The sequence below is a fragment of the Anabrus simplex genome, chromosome 8, assembly GCF_040414725.1.
Source record: "Anabrus simplex isolate iqAnaSimp1 chromosome 8, ASM4041472v1, whole genome shotgun sequence".
NCBI classification, from domain to species: domain Eukaryota; kingdom Metazoa; phylum Arthropoda; class Insecta; order Orthoptera; family Tettigoniidae; genus Anabrus; species Anabrus simplex.
In genome coordinates, this window is record NC_090272.1 from 174,979,431 (window position 1) to 175,005,036 (window position 25,606).

The 25,606-nt window shown below is 42.5% G+C and overlaps 1 protein-coding gene across 1 annotated transcript in view; it reads left to right on the forward strand.

Moving 5' to 3' along the window:
• The window catches only part of LOC136879259 (uncharacterized), a 59,518-nt gene that overhangs the window by 14,340 nt on the left and 19,572 nt on the right, over positions 1-25,606 (forward strand). The window contains exon 3 of the mRNA XM_067153074.2: positions 5,103-5,482. Coding sequence (XP_067009175.1) covers positions 5,103-5,463 — 361 coding nt within the window. The 3' untranslated portion in view covers positions 5,464-5,482. The remainder of the gene's footprint in view (positions 1-5,102; positions 5,483-25,606) is intronic.

The following is a 25,606-nucleotide window of genomic DNA, read 5'->3' on the forward strand; positions in this document are numbered from 1 at the left end:
CTGATCTGTATTTGGGGCTGTTACCCACGTAACTCTAGACTTTCCTTAAATTATTTCAAAAAACTTGAAATTTTTTCGAATGTCTCACTTGGTAAATAATTTCTATCCCTAACTCTTCTTCCGATAAACGAATCCTGACCACAATGTGTTCTCTTGAAATCTAAGTTAATCTTTCCTAGTTTAAAAAAATTCCATTCAGGTTTGTTCGTCGACTAATGTCATTCTACGCCATCTCTCCACTGACAGTACCGCTTAGTCGAGCATCTCGTCTCCATGCTCTTTAGTTTTCTTAGCCCTAAGTTTGAAACTTTTTCGTAACACTACTCTTTTGTCGGAAATCACCCGAACTAATCGTGCTTCTTTCTTTTGTATATTTTCCAGTTCTCGAATGATGTAATCCTAGTGAGGGTTCCATACACTGGAACAATACTATAATCGGGGTCTTACCAGAGACATTACATCCTTCCTACAACCTCCAAATACCCGCATAACCATATGAAGATATCTGCAGCCTTTATTTAAAAACTCGTTAATGAAATTCTTTGTTTATATTAACACCTTGGTACTTACAGTGGTCCCCATGAGGAACTTTAACTTCATCAATACAGTAATTAAAGCTAAGGTGGTTTTGCTCTTGGTAAAATACTACCTGACTTTTCACCCTGTTTACCGTCATACCTACCATCCAATGCTACAGAAATGAGTTTATTTAGTAATATTAGAACCCTATCCAAGCAGAAGAAGCTCGCTCAGTTGTTTCATGTGAAAAAGACGCAGCAAAATAACTCATATTAGCTAAGTTTTGAAAAATGTAACAGCACCGAGAAAAATCAGTTGACCGAGCTCGATAGCTGCAGTCGCTTAAGTGCGGCCAGTATCCAGTAATCGGGAGATAGTGGGTTCGAGCCCCACTGTCGGCAGCCCTGAAGATGGTTTTCCGTGGTTTCCCATTTTCACACCAGGCAAGGCCACGGCCGCTTCCTTCCACTTCCTAGGCCTTTCCTATCCAATCGTCGCCAAAAGACCTATCTGTGTCGGTGCGACGTAAAACAAATAGCAAAAAAAGATCAGTTGAGCTCTCCTTTTTCAGAGAGAAGTTCATTTCACTTCACATATGACAAAATATCTTGGCGGTAATCTTTGCAACGATTTGCGCCACAAAATATATTATTTCTCTGTAAGTGGTGATTTAATACCTGGCCACAGTGAAGTTCACGACATATATGCAATTAGACGCCAGTGTTCAGACAAGTCTATGGCAGAGGTTTGGTTTCTAGGTGGCATTTCATCTCATTCCAATGCATTTCTTTTCTAACTTTTGCTGGAAACTGGTAATGGAGATTATCCTTCAGTGAATCATGAATCGCCAGTACACTCTGTTATTGACTGATCACCCTCTACCATCGCGAAGCAAGACATCGTCTCTGAAATTTACGGGAATACATTTGAGTCCCAGTAGATGCGATACGTTTCTCCAAAATTGCCATTATTACTCCTATAAGCGAACAATGTGATCAAATTGGTTCTAAAGTTATAGCTCTTCTACTCAAAACTGCCAGAACTAAATAACCAGGCTAAATAACTTAATTACGGAAGAGCTTAGAATTAAGCTTTCCTCCTCATGTCCTTGCCAACGGCCGTAGCCGTGTTGAAACACCGAATCGCGTGAGATCTCCGAAGTTAAGCAACATTGGGCGTGGTCAGGAGTTGGATGGGTTGCCACACGCTGTTGGTGGGGGGTAAGGGAATGGAGGAGCGGAAAGGAACTGGCCACCCTACCGCACGTAAACTCCGGCTCAGGAACACCTCTGCGGAGGTTCGGACCTGCCTTCGGGCAGAATAACCCTTACCTACCTACCTCATGCCCTTAAATTAAAAATAGGAGCAATTGTAATGTAAGAAACTTAAGTGTTACACAATCAATCTTGTTTCATTTACAAGCCTTGTGAAACACTTGACATGCTTGACAGTTGTATGGATCTCGAAATCATTACGGGATTAAGTGTTGGGCAGAGAGTTTTGATTCCTACAATTCATTTAACAGCATCGACACTACTATTCCATTTAACTGTTAAGAAGCCAGTTTCTTATTCGCCTTGCATTCAGTGTGACGATTAACAAAACACAAGGACAGACCTTAGACCGTCTTGGTGTATATTTATCCCAGTCTGTATTTAGCCATGACCAGCTGTACATAGCAGACTGTTTGAAAGTACAAGTAGTGCCAGCGAGCCATAGGATAATAAATGTAGTGTATCAGGAGGTGCTCTAACAGCGCTACATTTCAGAGACATAGAACCTAAATTTCTCTGCAAATCGATACTACACACTTCAGCCTACAAGTTAATTCCCGGCGTCTGTATTTAGCTACTGCAAACTACATGTAGCAATTGCTCTCACTCAATGGTTCGTAAGTGCCAGATAAATATTATTTACCGAAGCAGGGACTTAGTATTCCGTCGAATTTCAACGGGTTAGTGTAAATATGCTGTGTATTACATGACAAGAGAGTCCTGAATGTGGTTTGACTGCCAGTAAAGGAAGCATTTTTGAAAGGTCCCATTAAACCGTAAAAAACTGAATATATCAAGAATGTTCTGCACTATATCCCAAGTAAATTTTTATTATGATATGAAGACATCTTTATGCGCCCTACCATTGATGCTAACGATACTCCAGAAAGGTAGTATATATCTGAATCTAGAGACCACTAAGTGGTATGTTCCGAGCTGTCAGCTGAGAGATGGCGTGGAATGACATTAGTAGACGAATAAGTTTGAATGGCGTTTATAAAAGTAGGAAAGATCACAATATGAAGATAAAGTTGGAATTCAAGAGGACAAACTGGGGCAAATATTCATTTATAGGAAGGGGAGTTAGGGATTGGAATAACTTACCAAGGGAGATGTTCAATAAATTTCCAATTTCTTTGAAATCATTTAGGAAAAGGCTAGGAAAGCAACAGACAGGGAATCTGCCACCTGGGCGACTGCCCTAAATGCAGATCAGTATTGATTGATTGATTGATTGATTGATTGATTGATTAATGATTGATTGACCAAATATCCATAAACTTAGGATTAATATGGAAAGCACAGAAATTTCGGTCATTGGTTCTTGACTTCTTGTATTACCTACAATTGTTTTAAACATTTAAAAAAGTTTTTTGTGTGCAATTTATTCTTATTCTTATTCTTCTTATTATTCTACCACCATATCCTCATTGGATGTCGGCTATCATCAGGGCGATCTGGTTCTTGTTCTCAGCAACTCGTAAAAGAGTGGGGGGTTCTGAGCCCATACCATTCTCGTACATTCCGTAGCCAAGATATTTTCCTTCTTCCCGTACTTCTCCTTCCTTTAGTTTTACCTTGTAAGATAAGCTGAAGAAGTCTATAGGCTATTTATCATTTCGAATGATATGGCTAAAGTACTCATGTTTCTTCTTTTCGATGTTGTGCATGATCTCTAGTTCTTTGTTCAGACGTTTGAGTACTTTAGTGTTACGTATTCTGTGAACCCATGATATTCTGCGCAGGCATCGGTAGCACCACATCTCAAAAGATGTAAGTTTTTTGGCAGTGCTTTCTGTTAGGGTCCAAGCCTCGACACCATACAATAAGACAGAAAATACATAACACCGAAGTATACGGAGACGGAGACTGATCTTAAAGTCCCTGTTACAGAGAAGTTTGATCATTCTCTTGAATATAGTCCTTGCCTGTTAAATCCGGGACGTAATTTCAACAGCATTGTTCCAGCTGTGATCAAGTACGCTGGCGAGATACTTACAACGTTGGACTTGCTCCGGTGCTGTGCCAACTACTGTCAAGTTAACAGCTTGAATGACATGTTTGCTTATGATCATTACTTTGGTCTTTTTCGTCTTTAAACGCAGACCTAATGCAGCACTGTGTTCAACAACGCAGTTTAGTAATGTCTGCAGATCTTCAGCACCTGTTGCAAGCAGACCAGTATCATCTGCATATCGCTCCCATTAACAGCGCTGCTTTCTTTAATAATCCGAGTGGAAATATAAACAATCAAGATGGGCTTCATCAATGGCGACAACACCAAATGTGACTGCGGAGAAGATCAAACCATCCAGCATATGCTTCAGTGTCCGCTGTGTCCATCTTTGTGCACGCAAGATGACCTGCATCGAGCTACGAAGAGAGGACTCGAAGTAGCGTTGTATTGGTCCAAGATTATTTAAATGTTACTTGAAATTATTGTAACTGTTTTCTTTTTTTGATGTATCTGACACGAGAATAATAATAATCGAAAATTTGTTTCAAATTTGAACTCTGCCGGGCTGAGTGGCTCAGACGGTTAAGGCGCTGGCCTTCTAACCCCAACTTGGCAGGTTCGATTCTGGCTCAGTCCGGTGGTATTTGAAGGTGCTCAAATACGACAGCCCCGTGTCGGTAGATTTACTGGCACGTAAAAGAACTCCTGCGGGACTAAATTCCGGCACCTCGGCGTCTCCGAAGACCTTAAAAAGTAGTTAGTGGGACGTAAAGCAAATAACATTATTATTATTAAATTTGAACTCTATTTAAAATTGTGCATGTACATTTTGTTTGAAAAATAATCACTTCCGATTTCTGAGATAAATCGAAAAATAAGCAATAAGCACTATTGTTACAAAACTTTGACGGCATCTTGTCTGACCTGCTTGAATTTGAAAAAAAAAAAGCAAGTTTCTTTATGTCCACTGTATATTGAAAATGTTTGTATTATTTCCTCCTGTAAAATTAGTTTTGATGGCGATGACTGCTTGTTCGAACTCGTCGATTCAATTAATTGAGTTTTAAATTTATGCAAAGAGTGTTGGGAATCTCGAGAAGAGCATCTAGAATAATTCTATTTACAAGATCTATGGTTGAAACTACCACTGCCTGCCATATATTAAAAATAATAGTTTCTTCTGATAGCGTAAATCGACTGTCTTTGACACTCGTCAGGAATTCGGGCAGATTGCCTTTTTCGTAAAACATGGACTAAAAAAGTAATGTGATGAATTCAAATGATTGTTGACTGTATTTACTATTGACTGCTGTAAGTGGCGTAATTTTTTTACTGGCATCTTTTTCTTTCAGAACAAGAAGTTATATCAGAGAAGAAGGGGAAGACGAGAATGCAGATAGATTATCTTCACACGAGGAAGGAACAGCAAGTGATGCAGGAGAAAACTCAAATACTCCTGAAACAAGTCTTCCGATTACTCCTCAAGCTTCATCATCGATGCTAAGAGTACGCAAGCTTCAAAGTATTGGTCAATCTCAGACCGAAGAACCGTCAACAAACACGGGCGATTTCAAAATTACAGACTATGACGCTGATAAAGAGTTCCTGCTCTCTTTATTGCCAGATTACAAGAAATTAACTTACGAACAGAAAATTAACTTCCGCATCCACGCACTCGAGTTCTTCAGAGATGTGGTTAAAAGGAATCAGTAACACTAAGATCGCAATGACGGTAAGCCTGATATCTGTATATTACGTAGCAGAAGCCTCTAGATTAAATTTCTCCGGTGGCCTTCATTAGCTTTACGGAGACGCTTTGATTTCTTTTGTTTTCTTTTTCTGTTTTCATGTATTCATGTGAGCTTAACGTTGAGATGCATCAATTAATTTGCATTAAGATTCTAATCCAGTATATACACTCAAAATCTTTAGTATCTCATGGCCAGAAATATTAATTTCAGGCAAGACATCAGTACAGCTCTCAGAACCACCCAGTACCTGCTTACACACTCTGTCCCATTGGTCACATCCATTAGACGCGTTAATACGTACACACATCTGAAGAGTGAGGGGAGGTGGAGAGAACGAAGTACGAGGATATCTAGCATGAACGAAGGGGAAGGTACTTGCTTCCCCGCTTGTCCACACGTCCCACTGACTCGACAATGAAGTAAGAGGGGAATGAAGGGAGGAACCACGCGGCTTCTTCAAGGCAACTCATTGAGTCTCAAATTCTTCCGTTTCTTTGTAATTATTGTGTGCGAAATCTGGCTGAAATTTTAGCGGTCATGACTGTGACTTCATTATGAAATGGCATACCGCTCAGCCACTGTAAGAATGAATGACTCTATCTTCGTCAATATAGGCCCTGTTAAATACTACTACTACTACTACTACTACTACTACTACTACTACTACTAGTAATAATAATAATAATAATAATAATAATAATAATAATACTAATAATAATAATACATTTTATCCTCAAAAACCAAATTAAAAATAACCTGTTATGAAATAATTATGGTTATCAGAGACCCAAGGGCGTTTGAAAAACCGTTCCTGTGAAGTTATTGTCAGAGCTGATCAAACAATTATGTGCCATATATTGGGGTGGGATTACATCGTGCACACTTCATCGCAATTAAAATACAGTTAATTAATTATTGTCGTCCGCCTGTGTGGTGTAGTGGTTAGCGTGATTAGCTGCCACCCCCGGAGGCCCGGGTTCGATTCCCGGCTCTGCCACGAAATTTGAAAAGTGGTACGAGGGCTGGAACGGGGTCCACTCAGCCTCGGGAGGTCAACTGAGTAGAGGTGGGTTCGATTCCCACCTCAGCCATCCTGGAAGTGGTTTTCCGTGGTTTCCCACTTCTCCTCCAGGCGAATGCCGGGATGGTACCTAACTTAAGGCCACGGCCGCTTCCTTCCCTCTTCCTTGCCTATCCCTTCCAATCTTCCCATCCCTCCACAAGGCCCCTGTTCAGCATAGCAGGTGAGGCCGCCTGGGCGAGGTACTGGTCATACTCCTCAGTTGTATCCCCCGACCAAAAGTCTGAAGCTCCAGGACACTGCCCTTGAGGCGGTAGAGGTGGGATCCCTCGCTAAGTCCGAGGGAAAAACCGAACCTGGAGGGTAAACAGATGATGATGATGATGATAATTAATTATTGTCATTGATTAGGAAAAGCTATTCTAGGCAGAATGTTTAACCATAGCAACATCTTAATCAATTCCGGAAAAAATGGAGTTTGGAGTGACCTCTGAGTGCGCATCGTCGCAAGCCACACCTCCTAGAAGACGAACACATGTGACGTTGCCTTGGTTACTTTTCCTTCATCCTCGAGGTTGGTCAAAATCTTCGACCAAACGTTACCTGTTTCTTTTCGACCTGGAAAAAAGCTAAATCTGGCCATTGCGAGGATTACGTTAGCTACAAATTTTCGAAAAAAAAACACTAGTGGCATTTTGGTCATTTTCTTTTACTAGAATAGAATACTCCCATCCCCTAGTTCCGGATTGCCTGAAACTGGGGAGTGGGTAATCATTTATTCCAATCCAAAGTATTTTGATACATGCATGATTTTGTTACAATTAATTTATCTATTACTACCTTAGATATTACAGTTACCCCTACTCATTATCTACACCCGATGTCTAAATATTTATTTTTGTCCTAGACGTTAACATTGTTATATAGCCTAGGACAAGGATGTCAAACCTTTTCCGACTAGCGAGTCAATTGAGGTCTTGTTTATTTCATTTTACTAAGCCTCCGTAGCCCAGGCGGCAACGCGTCGGCCTCTCACCGCTGGGTTCCGTGGTTCAAATACCGGTCACTCCATGTGAGATTTGTGTTGGACAAAGCTGAGGCGGGACAGGTTTTTCTCCGGGTACTCCGGTTTTCTTTGTCATCTTTTATTCCTGTAACAGTCTCCAAGATCATTTAGTTTCATTTGTCAGTCATTAATCATTGCCCCAGAGGAGTGAGGCAGAATTCGGTAGCCGGTACAATTGCTATCCTCGCCGCATTCATTCCATCCCTGACCCGGTCAATGACTGGAAAACAGGTTGTAGTTTTTCATTTATTAAATTTTACTGTCTAGTGTGCCACCAGTTATTTTCCTTTCAATTCATCATGAAACCCATCATTTGACTTCATTTAGATCAGGGCCTCTCGACCGCCCAAAATCTCACGCGTACAAACTGAGTCTCAGAGGTCCTGTGCACAGTGCATCGGTCGCACTCGGCTCGGCTCGGACCAATGTTTCGTCTCTGAGCTATTCGGCTAAGCTCGGCTCAACTCGGCTCGGATGTGGAGCGTTACGGAGCAAGTGAGGAAGAGGGAGACAGTGGATCGAGCGAGACAGGCGTGGGGAAAGAGAGAGAAAGCGCTATTTCTCCAAATCGAGGAGTGGTGGTCTGCACTCTGATCAACCAAGCGAAGTCTCTTTTGCACCGTACATAGCGCAATGCACTGGTGCATGCACCCTGAGAGGCCCTTATTTAGATATTAGATTGCATCACATATAAATACATTTGTCTGATTGTTTCATGATTCTATTTTGCAAATATTAATGAAAATTACATTTCAAAAACAGGTAAATTTTAATAATAAGGTGTATTTTTGTTTAAGCTAATAAAAATTGTAAAAAAAAAGGTATGGCGATAGAATTAATTGTAACATACTTCTTCATTAAAGCAGAATGTTAAAATATAATATGTTTCAGATATTCTGCCTATTTATTCATTTTAAAACATTAATATATGCTAGTACGGTGTTTAGCGAGCCACAGAAGTCGTGTTATAGGTTTGACATCTCTGGTCCAAGACAACTTGTACCTTACTCCTATTAGTTTACATTAGTACAAGTATTTATTTGTATCACGAGTTTGAACAGTGAACGCCTCATTTTGGTGATGCCATTGGTTTTTGCGGTTTCCTTATAACCACATAACCTTTGGTGGTGCAATTTGAGGATCCAACCAGCCTCTGGGCTGATGACCTAACAGACAGACAATAAACTTTATGAATTAACTTTATGAATGAAGGAATGACTGCCAGAATTAATTAATTAATTAATTAATTAATTAATTGCCTGACTGAATTGTTTTTCATGAGTGGACAAACACTCCCCTCTCCCAGTCGTGGATAGCCAGTAACTGGGGAGAGAGCTCTTACTATTGAATGCGTGAATGAATAAATGAATTAATTAATTCATGGGTGAATGAATGAATGAATGAATGAATGTTCTCAGCCTACATCTGCGGAACTCCAGCAGCTGAGGAAGGAACATTTAATCTATTGTAACTTTAGGCTGCCTTCATACGTACCACTTTGCAACTCCAAAACGATGGTTCTTGAGTGGTTCAGCTGTGGGCACTCTTAATCATAATTAAGAGGTTCTTTGTGGTTACTTGAAGTTCGTATCGACCACATATTTTCCAACCACTCTACACACGTATGTATACAGTACTGAAATGGATTTCGAAGAGGAAGCATTGCTGTGTTTTTTGTTATGTCGACGAAGATGACGACGTCATCGAAATATAGTTTATTGGTTTCATCCTATTATAGAAAACAGGAGCTTTTGCTTTTTCTATTCGGTTGCAATTGTATAGTCCCAAATGTTTGGTATGTCGCGTACCTCTTCAATAAGCAATTCCGCACCAAAGATATCACTTTCTTTCACCATTTTGCAGCAGCACTAGAGCGCAAATGCGCATCGCCGGCTGGAAACGAAGGAAAGGACTAAAGTGAGCAGCTGTGCGCGAGATTCGAAGCCCTATCACTGGCGTGTGGTTGGCGTTTGAATTGCGTTCGACCATTGCCAGCGACGTTTTTGTGGGTGATATTGTCCAATATTCTGATGGTGCCCAACGTTGTTCGAACCGGCTAACGACGCTAAAAGGCCATATAGAATCGACGGCTTAATAATCCTACCCACTAAGCGAGCGAGTAAGGATAATTAATAATGCATGCATATTGTGTTTAATATACTAAAGTCACGGGAAGGAGTGTCCCATTAAAAAATGTGGCGTGTATGATCCCTGAGCGTTGCGGCTAACTGCGGCGCAGCCGAGTAGTCTGTCGCAGACCCCAGTGTAGTGAAGATGGCAACACGTCACAAGTTAACCGACTTTGAATGTGGGATGATCATCGGCGCACGTTTATGGCTCATAATATTTGCAGATATTACACGCGGTTTCGGGTTTCCGTGGTCAACAGTGTCGAGGGTGGATCTTCAATATCGCAGAGAGAATGTTACCACCCGCGTAAACCGCCGCACTGGAAGATAACACGTGTTTAACGAACGGACATCACGTCGCCTCTGCAGAACCATACTGGGCGCTCGGCGGGCTACTGTGAGTCAGATCACCGCCCAGTTGAATGTTGGGAGTCAGGAACCCATTTCTACCAGTAGTGTAAGGAAGCAACTGCACCACATAGGCTTCACCAGCCGACGACCAACTCGAGTCCCTTCGCTGACACCTCGACACAGAGCTCAACGACGTGCATGGGCCCGCGAACATCGGCAATGGATCATGGAGCAGTGACGGCGTGTGGTATGGTCCGATGAATCCCGGTTCCAGTTTGTATGGAGGTGATGGGTGCGTGAGAGTGTGGCGTATATCTAATGAAGCTATGGATCCTGCGTGTCAGCAACGTTGTGTCCAGGGAGGAGGTGGTTTAGTTCTGGTCTGGGTGGCGTTCTCATGGTGGCAATTAGGCCCCTTTTTCTGGTTGTAGGGAGCGCTGACAGGTGCAAGTTATGTGGACGTTCTTTCAGACCATCGGCATTCCTTTCTGGCCCTAAGGTATCCTGATGGAGATGCCATGTTTCAACAGGACAATACGATATGTCACCGCTCTGTGGTGACACGCAGGTGTTTGGAGGAGTACTCCAATGAAGGTACGACCATGGATTGGCCCTCCAGATGCCCGATCTTAATCCAATCGAGCATTTGTGGGATGCTGTCGATGCTGGCGTACGCTCCATGAACCCCGCACCAACTGAACAAGACCAGTGGTTGCTAGCAGTGCAAAATGCGCGGGTCCAGATTCCTCCAGAACGTTTCCAACACCTTGTAGAGTCGATGCCGTATTGTTGCTGTTTTGAGGGCTCGCGGAGGAGCAACTCGTTATTAACATTACATTCAGTGTCTTCCCATGACTTTTGGCTACTGAGTGTAATGCAATAAGGTATTAGACTCATAAAAGTACAGAATATCTAGTGCGGAACAGATTTAGAACATGTCAATCAAGGCACACCTTCATTGACCACACTTGACACGCTTACTGGTTTGAAGAATCTGCTGATCTTTTGTAGTCTTCCTTTGAAATTAATTTCTTTAATAATTAACTCACGCAGATGCCTCAGATGTTCGTAATATGCAGATATGTTTTCATTTTTCTTATCTTCATCACATTTAATGACAGTGTTTAGATGGTCTTTAATTTCACAAAGTTTTGGCTTAGGGTCATATTCATCCATTTCAGAGCTTTCTGCAGCGATCACACCTTCAACGATCTCATCCTACGTATTTTTCAACATTGCGTTCGTAACTAAACTTTGTACAGTAATTGCACGTTATTATGATTAAACGACTGTCCGGATTAAGCGAAGTCTGGACTATTGGGGTCCGGATTTTATGAGGTTCTACTGTACTGTTAATTTTATTCTGCTCTGCAGTATATGATGTAATAGTGAATACATTATTACCAACATGTTATTGTGTTCCATAAATATTGTTGCTTACTATCACAAATTAAGTCTATGTAGTCATAAAATGTTTAATATTTTAACAATGGTACTCTAATATTGAAATTTCGTTTTTGTGCCACCCTCACTTTATGTCATAACATATTATGAAACAGACGATGGAACTATGTCCGATTCGTTGGCTGAATGGTCAGCGTACTGGCCTTCGGTTCAGAGGGTCCCGGGTTTGATTCCCGGCCGTGTCGGAGATTTTAATCGCTTCTGATTAATTCTTCTGGCTCGGGGACCGGGTATTTGTGTCCACCGCTCTCCTCTTCATATTCACACAACACACTACACTACAAATCACCACAGAAACACGCAATCGTGATTACATCCCTCCATATAGGGTTGGCGTCAGGAAGGGCATCCTGCCGTAAAACAGGACAAATCTACATGTGCTACGCAGTTCGCATCTGCGACCCCACAGGTGTGGGGAAAGGTAGAAAAAAGAATAATAATAATAATAAGAAGAAGAAGACTATGACACTGTAATGACGGTTGACTGTATTTAAACTTACCAGTTTTCTTTCATTCTGCAATGGGTACTTTATTTCTAGCCAAGTGATTTGTATGTGACAGGAGTCTTTTCTGAGAACTTATGAGACGATTGAATGCCAGAAGAAGAGGAACTGCCTTTAGTGAAGCAGTAATCAGATCTTTTGCGTCATGGCAAGGTGAGACCACACACGACTACGGAGAAGTTCTAGACATATCAGAAATCAGTATTGAAAGTTATGAGTTTCCCTTCCTTTTTATTCGATGGAGTACAATCGGATTTAAGGCACTATCCCATACTGCTAGTTCACCACAGTGGTGGGCGGTGGAATGGAATGTTTAGTAGAGACATACTCAGTCCTCCTAGAAATGAACAGTATTCAGAAAGAGATGTAGATGGTATGTAGAATTAACAACATTCTTTGTCGGCCCCGACTTCTGATATGATCCGTTCCCAACACTACGTCTTGTTCCACATTCGGTTTATAGCGATCAGTGGCATTCTGAGTATAAGAACTCTCTTGACGATGAATAAAAAAACAAACGTTATGGTTCTAATTGCGTGCAGCTGTGATCCTAATTAGATCAGACTAACTTAATCCGGACGCTATTCCTGGAACAGAACTCGTGCCTGATGTTACGGCAGCAAAGTTTGTGAGTGAAGGAACGATCAAGCGCAATAAAATATTCATGCTACAAGTGTGCGGATCTTTTACGAGCTTCAATGTACTTGTTAATTTGATACATATTTTTGAACCTTCATTAGTAAAGTTGTGAATGTAATTATCGGACATTAATTTTTAATAGTGGATTTTTTAAAATGTGGTTTACATCGCACCAACCGAGATAGATCTTATGGCAATGATGGGATAGGAAAGGGGCGTGAGAAGGAAGGAAACGACTGTGGCCTTAATTATTAAGGTACAACCGCAGCATTTCCCTGGCGTGAAAATAGGAAAAAACGGAAAACCATCTTCAGGGCTGCCATCAATGGGGTTCAAACCCACTATCTCCCGAAAGCAAGCTGATAGCTACCTGACTCAAACCGTGCAGAGACTTGCTCGGTTACTAGTCGATGAACGCCGTTGACGATGAACGGTGGCGTAAGAATCGGAATAAAGCTAGGATTGCGAAGTGGTTTAACTAAAGAACAACTCCAGCATTTGCCTGTTGTGAAAATGTGTTCAATGGAAAATCTTCTTCAGGGCGGCCGAGGGTGGGATTCGAACCCACCATCCCCCTCTCCCGCTAGGCGATCTGAACCGCTTGGCCAACACTCTCGATAAAAAAGTAATAATTTAAATATCAAAGTACATTTACTTTGCAATATATCATAGTGTATTTGCTAGACATTAAAAATAACAGTAGAGGGACACAAGGAACTCAAAAAAATGAAATGGCGTATGGCTTTTAGTCCCGGGAGTGTCCGAGGACAAGTTCGGCTCGTCAGATACAAGTCTTTTTGATTTGACTCCCGTAGGCGACCTGCGCGTTGAGATGAGGATGAAATGATGATGAAGACGACACATACACCCAGCCCCCGTGCCAGCGAAATTAACCAATTAAGGTAAAAATTCCCGACCCTGCCTGGAATCGAACCCGGGAACGCTGTGACCAAAGGCCAGCACGCTAACAATTTAGCCATGGAGCCGGACACAAGGAACTAATTAATTACAGATACGAGCTGTAAAATTGATCTCCCCTGAGAGTAATATTTTCAAATAAAGCGTTAATTAAACATAGCTCTTACCACTGTCTACTCCGGATCCATGGCTTAATGGTTAGCGTGCTGCCCTTTGGTCTCAGGGGTCCCGGGTTCGATTCCCGGCAGGGTCGGGAATTTTAACCATAATTGGTTAAAATTCCCGGCATGGTCGGGAATTTTAACCATAATTGGTTAATTTCGCTGGCACGGGGGCTGGGTGTATGTGTCGTCTTCATCATCATTTCATCCTCACCACGACGTGCAGGTCACCTACGGGTGTCAATTCAAAAGACCTGCACCTGGTGAGCCGAACTTGTCCTCAGACACTCCCGCCACTAAAAGCCATACGACATTTCATTTTTTCACCACTGTCTAAATTTAGACGCCACGTAAAACTGCTGATAAAGTTAGGCCTACTCCTTCTCCCCAGATTTAATTTCAGTTTTAGTGCTGATCTTTGACGCGAGCAACAGGTTGCACTTATTATCTCGAATCTCCTTAAATGGATTGATCAATGATTTTCTTGAGCTTCTATGACATTCGTGCCTTTATTATATGGTTCACTTAGGGCTAGCCGATGACTCAACAGAAGATTGGTTATTTCTTGGCACCGGGCGATGGCTGAAGGTGGGGTAAGGTATTAATATTAATCTTAAAATCTCAGTCGTCATTTCCCAAGGTGCTGGTACCCAGTTCTTGGGAAACAGCGTGCACGGACTGTGTTACAAGTTGTTTATATGACGTATGTCTAATGACAGTCTTTGAGTAGATTGTCAGGAAAGTCATAGTTACGAAAAGACCATGTCCCAGGGGAAAAACAGTGGAAATAGACCACGTGAATTGACCAGATCATACTGTAGATCTCAGATATGCTATGTTCTGTCTTGATGTAATATAATGTTCTTTGCATCTTCGTCCATAATTAAAACATATTTATCATAAAGGGTCACGAGTTTTTGTATCCATTGCTCGTACGATCCTGTCGCTTATGATTAAAACCATGTGTGCACGGCTTCTTTGACATGGCGGCCTTCGTGGAAACGTCGGCCGCCGAGGAATTTCATCAGCTACAGGCTGTGGTGTGGATGATCAGTTTGTTTCTAGCCAAATATCTTGCGTTGTGGTGGCATTGTGCTGTCACTCACGCCTCTGTTTTATATACACCTCACAAGTTGACTCAGGATGTATGCCAATTTCACATTCCTTGGATTCAGGAAACGGATAACAGACTGCAGATTTTTTTTTTAAATTCACTACGCTGTTGGACATATTAAACACACGGAAAGATGCGTCAGTGTGATCCTATTGTCGAAAAAATTATAGGCCATCAATGTACGTATGCGTGAATAAATGAATGAATTGTACCCTAAACTACAAAATACCAAGATATTTTTATATGATATTGTGAAGTTTGCTCATCAATGTACATATGTGTGAATGAATAAATGCATACGATCGAGATATCGTCGCTGCCGCGACAAAACCTCCTATGTGAAATATTTTAGCTTAGAACTTTGGCCGGTAAGGTTCTGTCATCTAAGGTGCAATATTGTGTGAATATTGTCAAGACATTATCGCTCTTCATAATGCATGTGCTGCGGGTCGGTATATCTCCAAAAATATTATCACATAGGTGGTTTTGTCCTGGCAACGACGATATGTTTACATGCTGTTGTGAAGTTTTTAGATTTTTTTACCTGTAGTCTTAATAATATCAATGTTATTTGCTTTACGCCCCACTAACTACTTTTTTAAGGTTTTCGGAGACACCAACGTGCCTGAATTTAGCCCCACAGGATTTCTCTTACGTGCCAGTAAATCTACGGACACGATGCTGACGTATATGAGTACCGTCAAATACCACCGGACTGAGCCAGGATCGAACCTGCCAAGTTGGGGTCAGAAGGCCAGCGCCTTAACCGTCTGAGCCACTCAGCCCGGCACCTGTAGTCTTATGGCCGTCCCCGCGGTGTAGAGTTAGCGTGCCTTCCTCTTATCCGGAGGCGCCGGGTTCGACTCCCGACCGGGCCAGGGATTTTTAGCTGGATCTGAGGGCTGATTCGAGGTCCACTTACAATTGAGGAGCTATCTGACTATGAGATGGCGGCCCCGGTCTAGAAAGCCAAGAATAACGACAGAGAGGATTCGTCGTGCTGAACACGACACCTCATAATAATTTCTTATAACATAGTAGGATTAGATCATAGCTGAGTTACTAGGTTAATTAAAACATATAATTGATACCTTAAGATATTAAACTGTAGATAATTTAGTGTATATTTAACTCTTCATGTAGGTGTATGTATGGTCGGAGAGAATAGAAGGCTTCATAGCCTGAGTCCCGCCATATAAAACAAGACAATAAATAAATAAATAAATAAATAAATAAATAAATAAATAAATAAATAAATAAATAAATAAATAAATAAATAAATAAATAAATAAATAAATAAATTATCTGCAGGCCTTCGGGCTGAGCGGCGGTCTCTTGGTAGGCTATAGCCCTTCGGAGCTGTTATACCATGGGGTTTGGGTTTGAAGTCTTATACTTTAATACTGTACTAGTCTAGGCTAATTTCCACTTAATTTTACCTGCTTTCTCGCTTTCTTTGCTCCTATGCGACCTTTCTTAATCAACTCTTATTTTCTTCCCTTCCTTACCTGACTCTTACCCATAGGCTCTGATTTCGATTCGAGAACAGGTCAAGGATTTTTACCTGGATCTAAGGACTAGTAAGTTCTCCACTTAGCCCTACATGATAACATTCAGAAGCTATCTGACGGTGATGTAGCAGTTCTGTTTTAGAAAGGTATGAATAGCGGCCGAGAGCTCCGTCGAGCTAACCACAGTACACAGTACAGGCCTTCAACACTGAGCAGCCGTCGTTTGATAGTAGACCAAGGCCCATCAGGGCCTACAGAGCCACGGGCTTTTGATTGTCTTGGAGTCTAGAATGCCTTTCATTTTCATACCAATTCTTATCATTCCGTTTATTTTGCCGATACCTTCGTTCTCCAGAGTCTGCCCTGCGGTGTAGGGATAGCGTGCCGGCCTCATACCCCGAGGCGCCGGACTCGATTCCCGACCAGGTCAGGGACTTTTACCTGAATCTGAGGGCTGATTCGAGGTCCACTCAGCCTACGTAATTCAGCTGAGGAGCTATCTGACGGTGAGATAGCGGCCCCGGTCGAGAAAGCCAAGAACAACGGCCGGGAGGATTCGTCGTGGTGACCGTATGGCACCTCGTAATCTGCAGGCCTTTGGGCTGAGCAGCCGTAGCTTGGTAGACCATGTTCCTTCGCGGCTGTTGCACCCTGGGGTTCCGTTTGGGTTTTTCGTTGTTTTTTTTTTTTTTTTTTTTTTTTTTACATTTTGCTTTACGTCGCACCGACACAGATAGATCTTATGGCGACGATGGGATAGGGAAGAGCTAGAAGTGGGAAGGAAGTGGCCGTGGCCTTAATTAAGGTACAGCCCCAGCATTTGTCTGGTAAATGAAGTGAAATGGCGTATGGCTTTTAGTTCCGGGAGTGTCCGAGGACAAGTTCGGCTCGCCGGATGTAGGTCTTTTGATTTGACTCTCGTAGGCGACCTGCGCGTCGTGATGAGGATGAAATGATGATGAAGACAACACATACACCCAGCCCCCGTGCCAGCGAATTTAACCAATTAAGGTTAAAATTCCCGACCCTGAAGGAAACCGAACCCGGGACCCCTGTGGCCAAAGGCCAGCACGCTAACCATTTAGCCATGGAGCCGGACATTTGTCTGGTGTGACAATGGGAAACCAGGGGTTGCCGACAGTGGGGTTCGAACCAACTATCTCCCGGATGCAAGCTCACAGCTGCGCGCCCTTATTCGCACGGCCAACTCGCCTGGATTTTTCGTTCTTCAGACACACATACCTCATTCTCTTCTGATTAGTTTTATGAGGAAACAGTTGTCAAGTTCTATACAGGAATCATTATCTAAACATATTTTTTTTTTGCCATAGATGAACGTGCTGTATATGAATATATTACATCAAATTACACTTTATAAACTTCCTGCTCAGTTCTGTTAGATATAAGAGTGTGCAGAAAATGGTTTTCCGTGATTTCTCATTTTCACACCAGAAAATGCCGGGGCTCTGTCGCCGAAATTCTTCACTGCTTTAGTGCCACGTTTAACAATTAACAAGAAAATAATACTAATCTAGAATTCAGATAAAGAACCTGTTAATCAATCTCGCTGGGTTCATCCGTGCCATGTGCCTACAAACTGCTATCCTCCTCCGAATCACGTCAGTTGTTTCTTCCACGTGTTTGTAGAGTTCATGGTTGTGTCTTTTTCTGTATTCGCCGTCTTCTTTCACCACACCAAAAAATTCCATGGAATATGTCTTTCTTTGCCTTCTAGTTTCTCAATCAGACCTTTCCTATATATCGCAAGGCACTCCGCAGATTATAGGGGCCTCCATGCGGATGACTGTCTGGTAGTGCCTGAACTTCGCATTAAGATACCTCTTGTTGTAGAAGCCCTTGGTTAGCTGATATGCCACTTTCATATTTTGTAACGCGAAAGCTTCCTTCTCAGAGATGTTGGTCTCTATCTTCCCAGCTATATATGTGAACTTTATTGTCCGTCTGGTCTTTCGTTATCCCTCATCTAGCGCTGTTGGTCCCCCCTTGACGTTATTATTATTATTATTATTATTATTATTATTATTATTATTATTATTATTATTATTATTATTATTGTCACCGTGTTTTTGTGGTAGTTAGAGGTGAAAGAAGGTGCGGGGTGGTAAACAGGTCTCAAGCTACGAAAGTAAAATTAATTTAAAATTTAACAAGGTTATATTTTCTTTTCAAACTCAGAAATAACAAGAATGGCAGGTACAGAGTAGCAAGGCAACAAAGAGCAACAATAGTATTTACAAGTTTTGGGCTTCGGGCCCTGAACTTCCAATTCTCGAGCAGTTAGCCCGAATTTACATGTACATAAGGTTTAGCAAAGGGGCAGAAAACCCCAATCATGCCCAGGAGCACTTGCTCCGAATTACACAGTAATACCTCCTAGAGGCACGCAGAAACAAATTGCAAAAGAGCGATCCGCTCTCAAAGTTTTGAGCCTATCACAAGGCCACACCTAACTCTACCTTCAAGCTGTCCTCTAAGGACGTAAGCACAGGGGTAAAATACCCAACCTACTGAGGTCTATTAAGCGATAAAAGGATAATTACATGACCTCTAAAATACCAAGTTGAGAGGAGGCGAACTGCACTCCTAAAACATTTGCTTTTAAAACCTAATCTGGCTCTAGGCCACAAATGCAAGGACTAATCCCATACTAAAGAGGTGACTTTAGAAAGAAACAAATTTACATAATGTTAAGGAAGAGTAGGTTGAGAAAATAAGTTCACCTCAAAACAATATGAGTGGGAGCTCGAGAGGGTTAAGCACTCTCTATCCCAATATGTAGTTTAAAAGATAGAATAGATACACGTTTCTTTACATTTTAAGGAAGGTTACATAATGGAAAAACTTCGGACCCGCCCCGAGAGTTAAACTGCTGAGCAAGCAAGAAAAGAAGTAATTAATCGGCCATTACCTGGTTGTTGACTGCCGCCGAAGAAAGAGGCGCTTTCCGCCCCCTGCTATGTACTTTACACACGAAAAGATGGAACAGAAGTGGCGCAGAGACCCTAAAATCAGCAGTTTATATACTCTCGCGGAAAGTTCGAGGCGTTTTAGGAAGGAAAACACCCGCCCACAATCTTTTATTGGTGGTTAAAGAAAACCCCTACACAAGATGAAGAAGAAACACATCATTGGTGGAAAATTAATTTAAGAAATTCGGGATTGGCTAAATTCAAAACAAGGGGAAAGAAAGGGTTAATATTGCCAACTTAAACAATGACTGAAAGAAATTTAGCAAAGAACAAACTTTTGAAATTAAATTTTCTCCAAAAAAACAGTTCTTTCACTCCGCACTAGGGTGCACTATTGTTGATCTTCAGTAGTGTCCTCTAGAAGAGAAAGTTCACACTTCTTACTACAAGCAAAACAAAAATACGTCGAAAATGACACAGTTCAAAAACTCCAAAATTTCCAGGTAGTGACATCTTCTGGGAAAGTAGAAAATTAATACCGTAGATAAAGTTCAGACTTCCTCCAGCAGAGGAGTTTCAACTGGCGCAAATTTTAAATAAGCGGCATGGAGGTGTACCGCCCGGTACAGACCTCCCCCCCCCCCCCAAAGGTTCCTCCAGGGGTGACACATGAAATTTGTTTGAAAACAAGGTCCAAGTTATGATGTGGATACGAAGATTGATTGCAGAAGCATTTATCGAAATGGTTGAAATTTAGTTTGATTCAGTTTCAAAAATTCTTGTAGTAACAGCGGAAGTACTGTCTTAATGTTTGTAGAAGGTTGAATGGAGAAGGAAGGAAGTCCACCAGATATTGTTGTTGAATTCTCAGGTGTAGTAATTGCTGATAGTAATTGTCCATGTAGTTAATTAAATTGGATGGCCAGACCGGCCGCTGCAGCTTGTGTCCAGAGGAGGCCGCTCGGACCCCTCAAGTACCCTGAGATACCGCTCGCCCGCACTATGAGAGGAGTGGAGGTGTTGAAGCACGCCGCGCCCGCGGTGAACATATACAGGCTGCGGGCCAGTAGCAGGTCGTGCGCCGCACATCAGCCTTGGCCGGGAGGAGGGCTCCGGCTCGCCGTGCACATGTCGTCCTCGCTGGGGAAGAGGGGGCCCTTCCTATATCCCAGTCGCAGCACGGCGCCGCGCGGCTGCGGGGGCACTGAAACATTAAAGCTAGGCGGCAGAATTGTTGGACCATCATCATTTTTTGAGGGCACAGGCTTTGTGGAGAGGTTGAGGGGCCAGCGGCGTGCAGAAATTCATTTCAGATGCGAGCCACTGTGTGTAGTGGAGCAGGAGACGGGAGCGTGGTAATGGCCGTGGCAAGGATAGGATGGCAGTTTAACCGTGCGGGGAAGGTTTACAAAAAACTTACATATGAAACAAAATATTATAGAAGGGGCAGAATGGCTTAAAAGTGAAAACTCAAAAAAAAAAATTAACCTTCATATTCCTTCCACGATTATATGAAGCAAGTTAACCCAGAAATTACACCGGTTTCACCTGTGACAGGTGAACCCTAAATATCCTCTCGGTGGCTGGATTGCTTAATAATAATGTGACCGGCGTAAGGAAATCTAGAATGATACACGGCCCATGAAATCTGGGGCAAGCTTGCCCGCGGGAACAAAATTCTTGACCATCACCTGGTCACCTACCTTCAAATGGGTGGGTCTCCGTCCACGATCATATCTATCCCTAACCTTTTCATGAGAGACTTTAAGATTGGCATTAGCCTTCTTCCAAAGATCTTTAATATTATCCGGATCTATTGTCTCGGGTAGAATGTCACTCAGAGACCAGAGGTTAGAGAGCGGCGTGTTGGGAACGAACTTGAACATCAAAGAAGCTGGAGTAAACTTGTGAGATTCATGAACCGCCGAATTCAAAGCAAAAGCTAACCAATGCAGGGACGTGTCCCACCTGGAATGATCTTCATGATGATAGGCAATAAGCGCGGACCTGAGATTACGATTAACCCGTTCAGCCAGAGATGGTTGAGGGTAATAAGCAGAAGTAGTTACATGAGAGATGGACAAGTCAAAACAGAATTTACGAAAAAGATTTGATGTGAACGCCTTAGCATTATCAGACACAATATATTGGCACGGACCAAAAGAAGCAAAAATAGAATTTAGGCAAGTAATGGTGGACTGAGCGGTAGCCAGCTTAGTCGGAAATAACCAGGAAAATCTAGTAAAGCCATCTACGCATACAAAGATAAACTTGTTAGCATTTCCCTTAGACTGGGGGAAGGGTCCTACATAATCAATATACAGGCGTTCCATGGGGCGCGACGCTTGATGTGAAGACAAAAGGCCTACCTTGGTGGACATGGTGGGTTTACTGAGCAAACAAGATTTACAAGCTTTTACAAGTTCATGGTTTTCACCGTCCATACCCTTCCAGATGAACCTTTCACGAATCTTTTCACGAGTTTTAAAGATTCCAAGATGCCCCCCTAATGGGGTCTCATGATAGTACTTGAAGATCATAGGCACAAGACCAGCTGGAACGACAACCTTCATCAACTTATCATGCCTCGAAGGGCAACATAGAACACCATTCCTCAGAACATAAGGGACAACATGTTCCCCAGAAGAAAGGGTTTCCATTATCGGAGCCAGCGTCGGATCTTCACGTTGGTATTTCTCGACATCCCTAAAAAGCATGGGAGCATCTGTTAAGATGGCATTAACACCAGATAGTATGGACTCGGGAGGTGATGAACTGTCGACCGGTTCGTGGGTCTCGACGTCGTTGGAAAACATTCGGCTGAGTCCATCAGCAACAACATTTTCGGTGCCTCGGATATGCCTGACATCGAATTGGAAGGCAGAAATACGGATGGCCCAACGGGCTATGCGGCCAGTACGACGCGGGCTACCTAAAACCCAGCCTAAGGCTTGATTATCTGTCTCCAGGTCGAATTTGACATGTTCCAGATAGAGACGGAACTTTTCTAAGGCGAATAAGACTGCCAAACCTTCGAGCTCATAGATGGAATACTTGGCTTCTTGAGCCGACAAGGTCCTAGATGCATAGGCGATGGGTCGCCTCCCTAGTTCAGTCTCTTGAAGAAGGACTGCAGCTACTGCTGACGACGACGCGTCGGTTTGGACAATGAATTTCTTTGAGAAATCAGGCATAGCAAGGACAGGGGCATTACAGAGAGCTAATTTCAGATCTTCAAAAGCGGCTTGTTGAGAAGGTCCCCAGTCGAATTTGATGCCTTTCCTACGAAGAAGGTTCAAGGGCGCCGCTCTATTAGCAAAGTTAGGAATGAACTTCCTGAAGAAATTCACCATTCCAATGAACCTGGCGATACCTTTGATGTCCTTAGGGGGTTTAAAATCACGGATGGCCTGTGTTCTCGAATGATCGACTGCAACACCATCAGGTGACACAATATGCCCTAGGAATGACATAGAGGGCTTAGCAAAGGCAACCTTGGACAACTTGACAGTTAACCCAGCCTTACGAAGGCGATCGAGAACTTCTCGCAGATGATCTAGATGTTCTTCAAAAGTCTCTGAAAATACGACGTCATCATCCAAGTAGTGGTACAAGTACTCAAATTTGATGTCGGAGAAGACCCTATCTAGCAGCCTAGTGAGTACAGCTGCTCCCGTGGGGAGCCCGAAAGGCACGCGGTTGTATTCGTATAAATTTCAGTCCGTGGCAAACGCTGTAAGATGTTTAGACTCTTCAGCTAGAGGAATTTGATTGTAGGCCTGATTCAAGTCCAAGATGGTGAAGAACTTGGCCTTACGGAACCATGAAAAACAAGAATGAAGGTCGGGAAGGGGCACTGATTGTAACACCACCTTCCGATTGAGAGCCCTATAATCAATGACAGGCCTGAAGCCCCCTTGGGGTTTCGGGACTAGAAAAATAGGCGAAGAATACGCCGACTTAGAGGGCCTAATAATACCATCCTTCAACATCTGATCGATGATTTCTTTCAGAGCCTTCATTTTAGGTGGAGATAGCCTATAAGATGGAAAACGGACAGGAATCGAATCAGTGACCTCAATTTTGTATTCAATAAGGTCAGTAACACCAAGAGTATCAGAGAACACCTCTGGAAATGACTGACATAATTTACGAATACTATCAGCCTGCTCCTCAGGTAGATGTCTAAGGTCTAACAACATCTCATCCTGGGTAGGCGAAATAGATGAACATGATACAGAATTACATTTCAATAATGGGATTTTACAATTAAACGCAAATTTGAAAGAGCACGACCTACTCTGGAGATCGAGCACAAGTCCAGTGTAGGAAATGAAGTCAGCTCCCAATATAATGGGGCAAGACAAGTGCTTGGCCACAAACAATTTGATTTTCCATGCAAATTTAAAAATACGAATTTTGACCTGTAAAGAACCTAGAATTTCTAATGGGGATGAATTAGCCGAAACATATTGAACAGGAGATGAGTCATAGTCAGGTAGTTTACAAACAGATTTCAATTTTGCATACCATTCGGCCAAAATAATAGAACAAACACTGCCTGAATCTAATAGAGCTGTTATAGGTTCGTTATTTACCTCAATTTTGAGAAAGGGGACCGGTGCGGGGGTATCCGCCGCAATCCTAAGACACTCTTTAGGGCATTCAAAAGATGAATTTGAAGACTGATCGTTCGCTGAATTTTCGACCTGTTTACCAGGGGCTGAGCCTCGGGAAGAAGGAATAGTCGACTCAGCCGAAGCCACTAGTCATTTTTTATTATTGGCATTGGTGGAATTTACACCGGACGTTGAGCAGGAGGGGGTGCTATTTGAATTTGGGCAATTCTTGGCGATATGTGAGAAAGCCCCACATTTAAAGCAGCCTTGTGATGAACCAGCTCCATTATTTGCCCTACTAGATTTGATCAATGGACACTTGTTCCGCAGATGGTCAGGCGACCCGCAAGCGTAACATTTACGAGGAGTGACTGATCGGCGAGGTGGAGGCCGAGTATTACTAAAGGAAGGTGGGGGTTCTTTCGCGACACGCAAGGAATCGGCGTATCTAACCCCTTCCGCTGAAACGGCCAATGCTTCAAGTTCCGAGAAGGTTTGCGGGCACGCCGCGAAACACAAATATGACCTATAGGATGGTGAAATTCCTTCTACAATAGCCTGTACAATCTGATCTTCAGGAAAATGAAGAGCAAACACCCTAGTATAGAATTTAATATCTTGGATGAAATCTGCCAAGTTTTCATCCAAACGCTGTACACGATAATAGTACTTCTGAATAAGGGAGGACCTGGCCCTAGCCGGGATGAAGTTAGCTAGCAAGTGGGCGTGGAAATCCTCAATAGATGATTGCTCGGCAATGGCTCTTACTATTTTGTCAGAGAGAATGCCAATTGCATAGGGATAGATAATTTGCAAAATTTGACATGGAGAAAGAGAAAACACAAGGGCATGATCCTGAAATTCAACTAAAAATCTTAAAAAGGAAATTACTTCACTGGTGGTATTAACGGAAAACTTAGAGATACCTCTGAGCAACATTGCCAATGGATGAGGCAAACTGCTGAACCCGGGTGACATAGTAGGTAAAGGTTTCAGTGGTAAGGAAGTTAATTCAGAACGTACATTATTTAATGAGTTACGGCGTTCAGACTCGTCCGATGGGGCAGAGGTTGTTTGAGCAGCGATGGTTTTCCTATTTACTTCTCCCTTAGGAGGCTCTTCCTCGCTACCTACATTCACTGTGGTGGTTAGATCGCTTTTGGGAGGAACTTCCCCAGTTAACAACTGAGTGACCTTGCTAGATAATTCAGAAATACTTTCAAGCAACGTACTAGCTTCCTTCCTCTGAACGTCATTCAACTTCAGAGACAACAGATCGTTAACTCTATTTGAAAAATGATATAGCCTGGCTTGCACACGCTTAATTTGATTAGGAGAAGGATCATTTTCGTCAAAAAACTAACTACCGATGCTAGCCCAGTAGTATTCTCGGTGATCGTGGAAAGAGAGTCGTCAATTCCTTTCTCTCCCAAATTAGGGATGGAAATGGGCAAATCAAGGGACTCTCTAAGCTTGTTGGTGTCTATCGCAACCGTGCCTCCAGATTGCACATTTCTGATAGTTAACTCATAGATCAACTCCTCCTTGCGCAAATAGTTAAGATGGAGAACATCGCGAGGGCCGGGCATGATGACAGAACAATTTTGGAAAAAATCAGAAAATTCCAGCAACTGAGAAAATGGTTAGAGTTCGGAACAAAACAATGTTTAGCCGTCAAA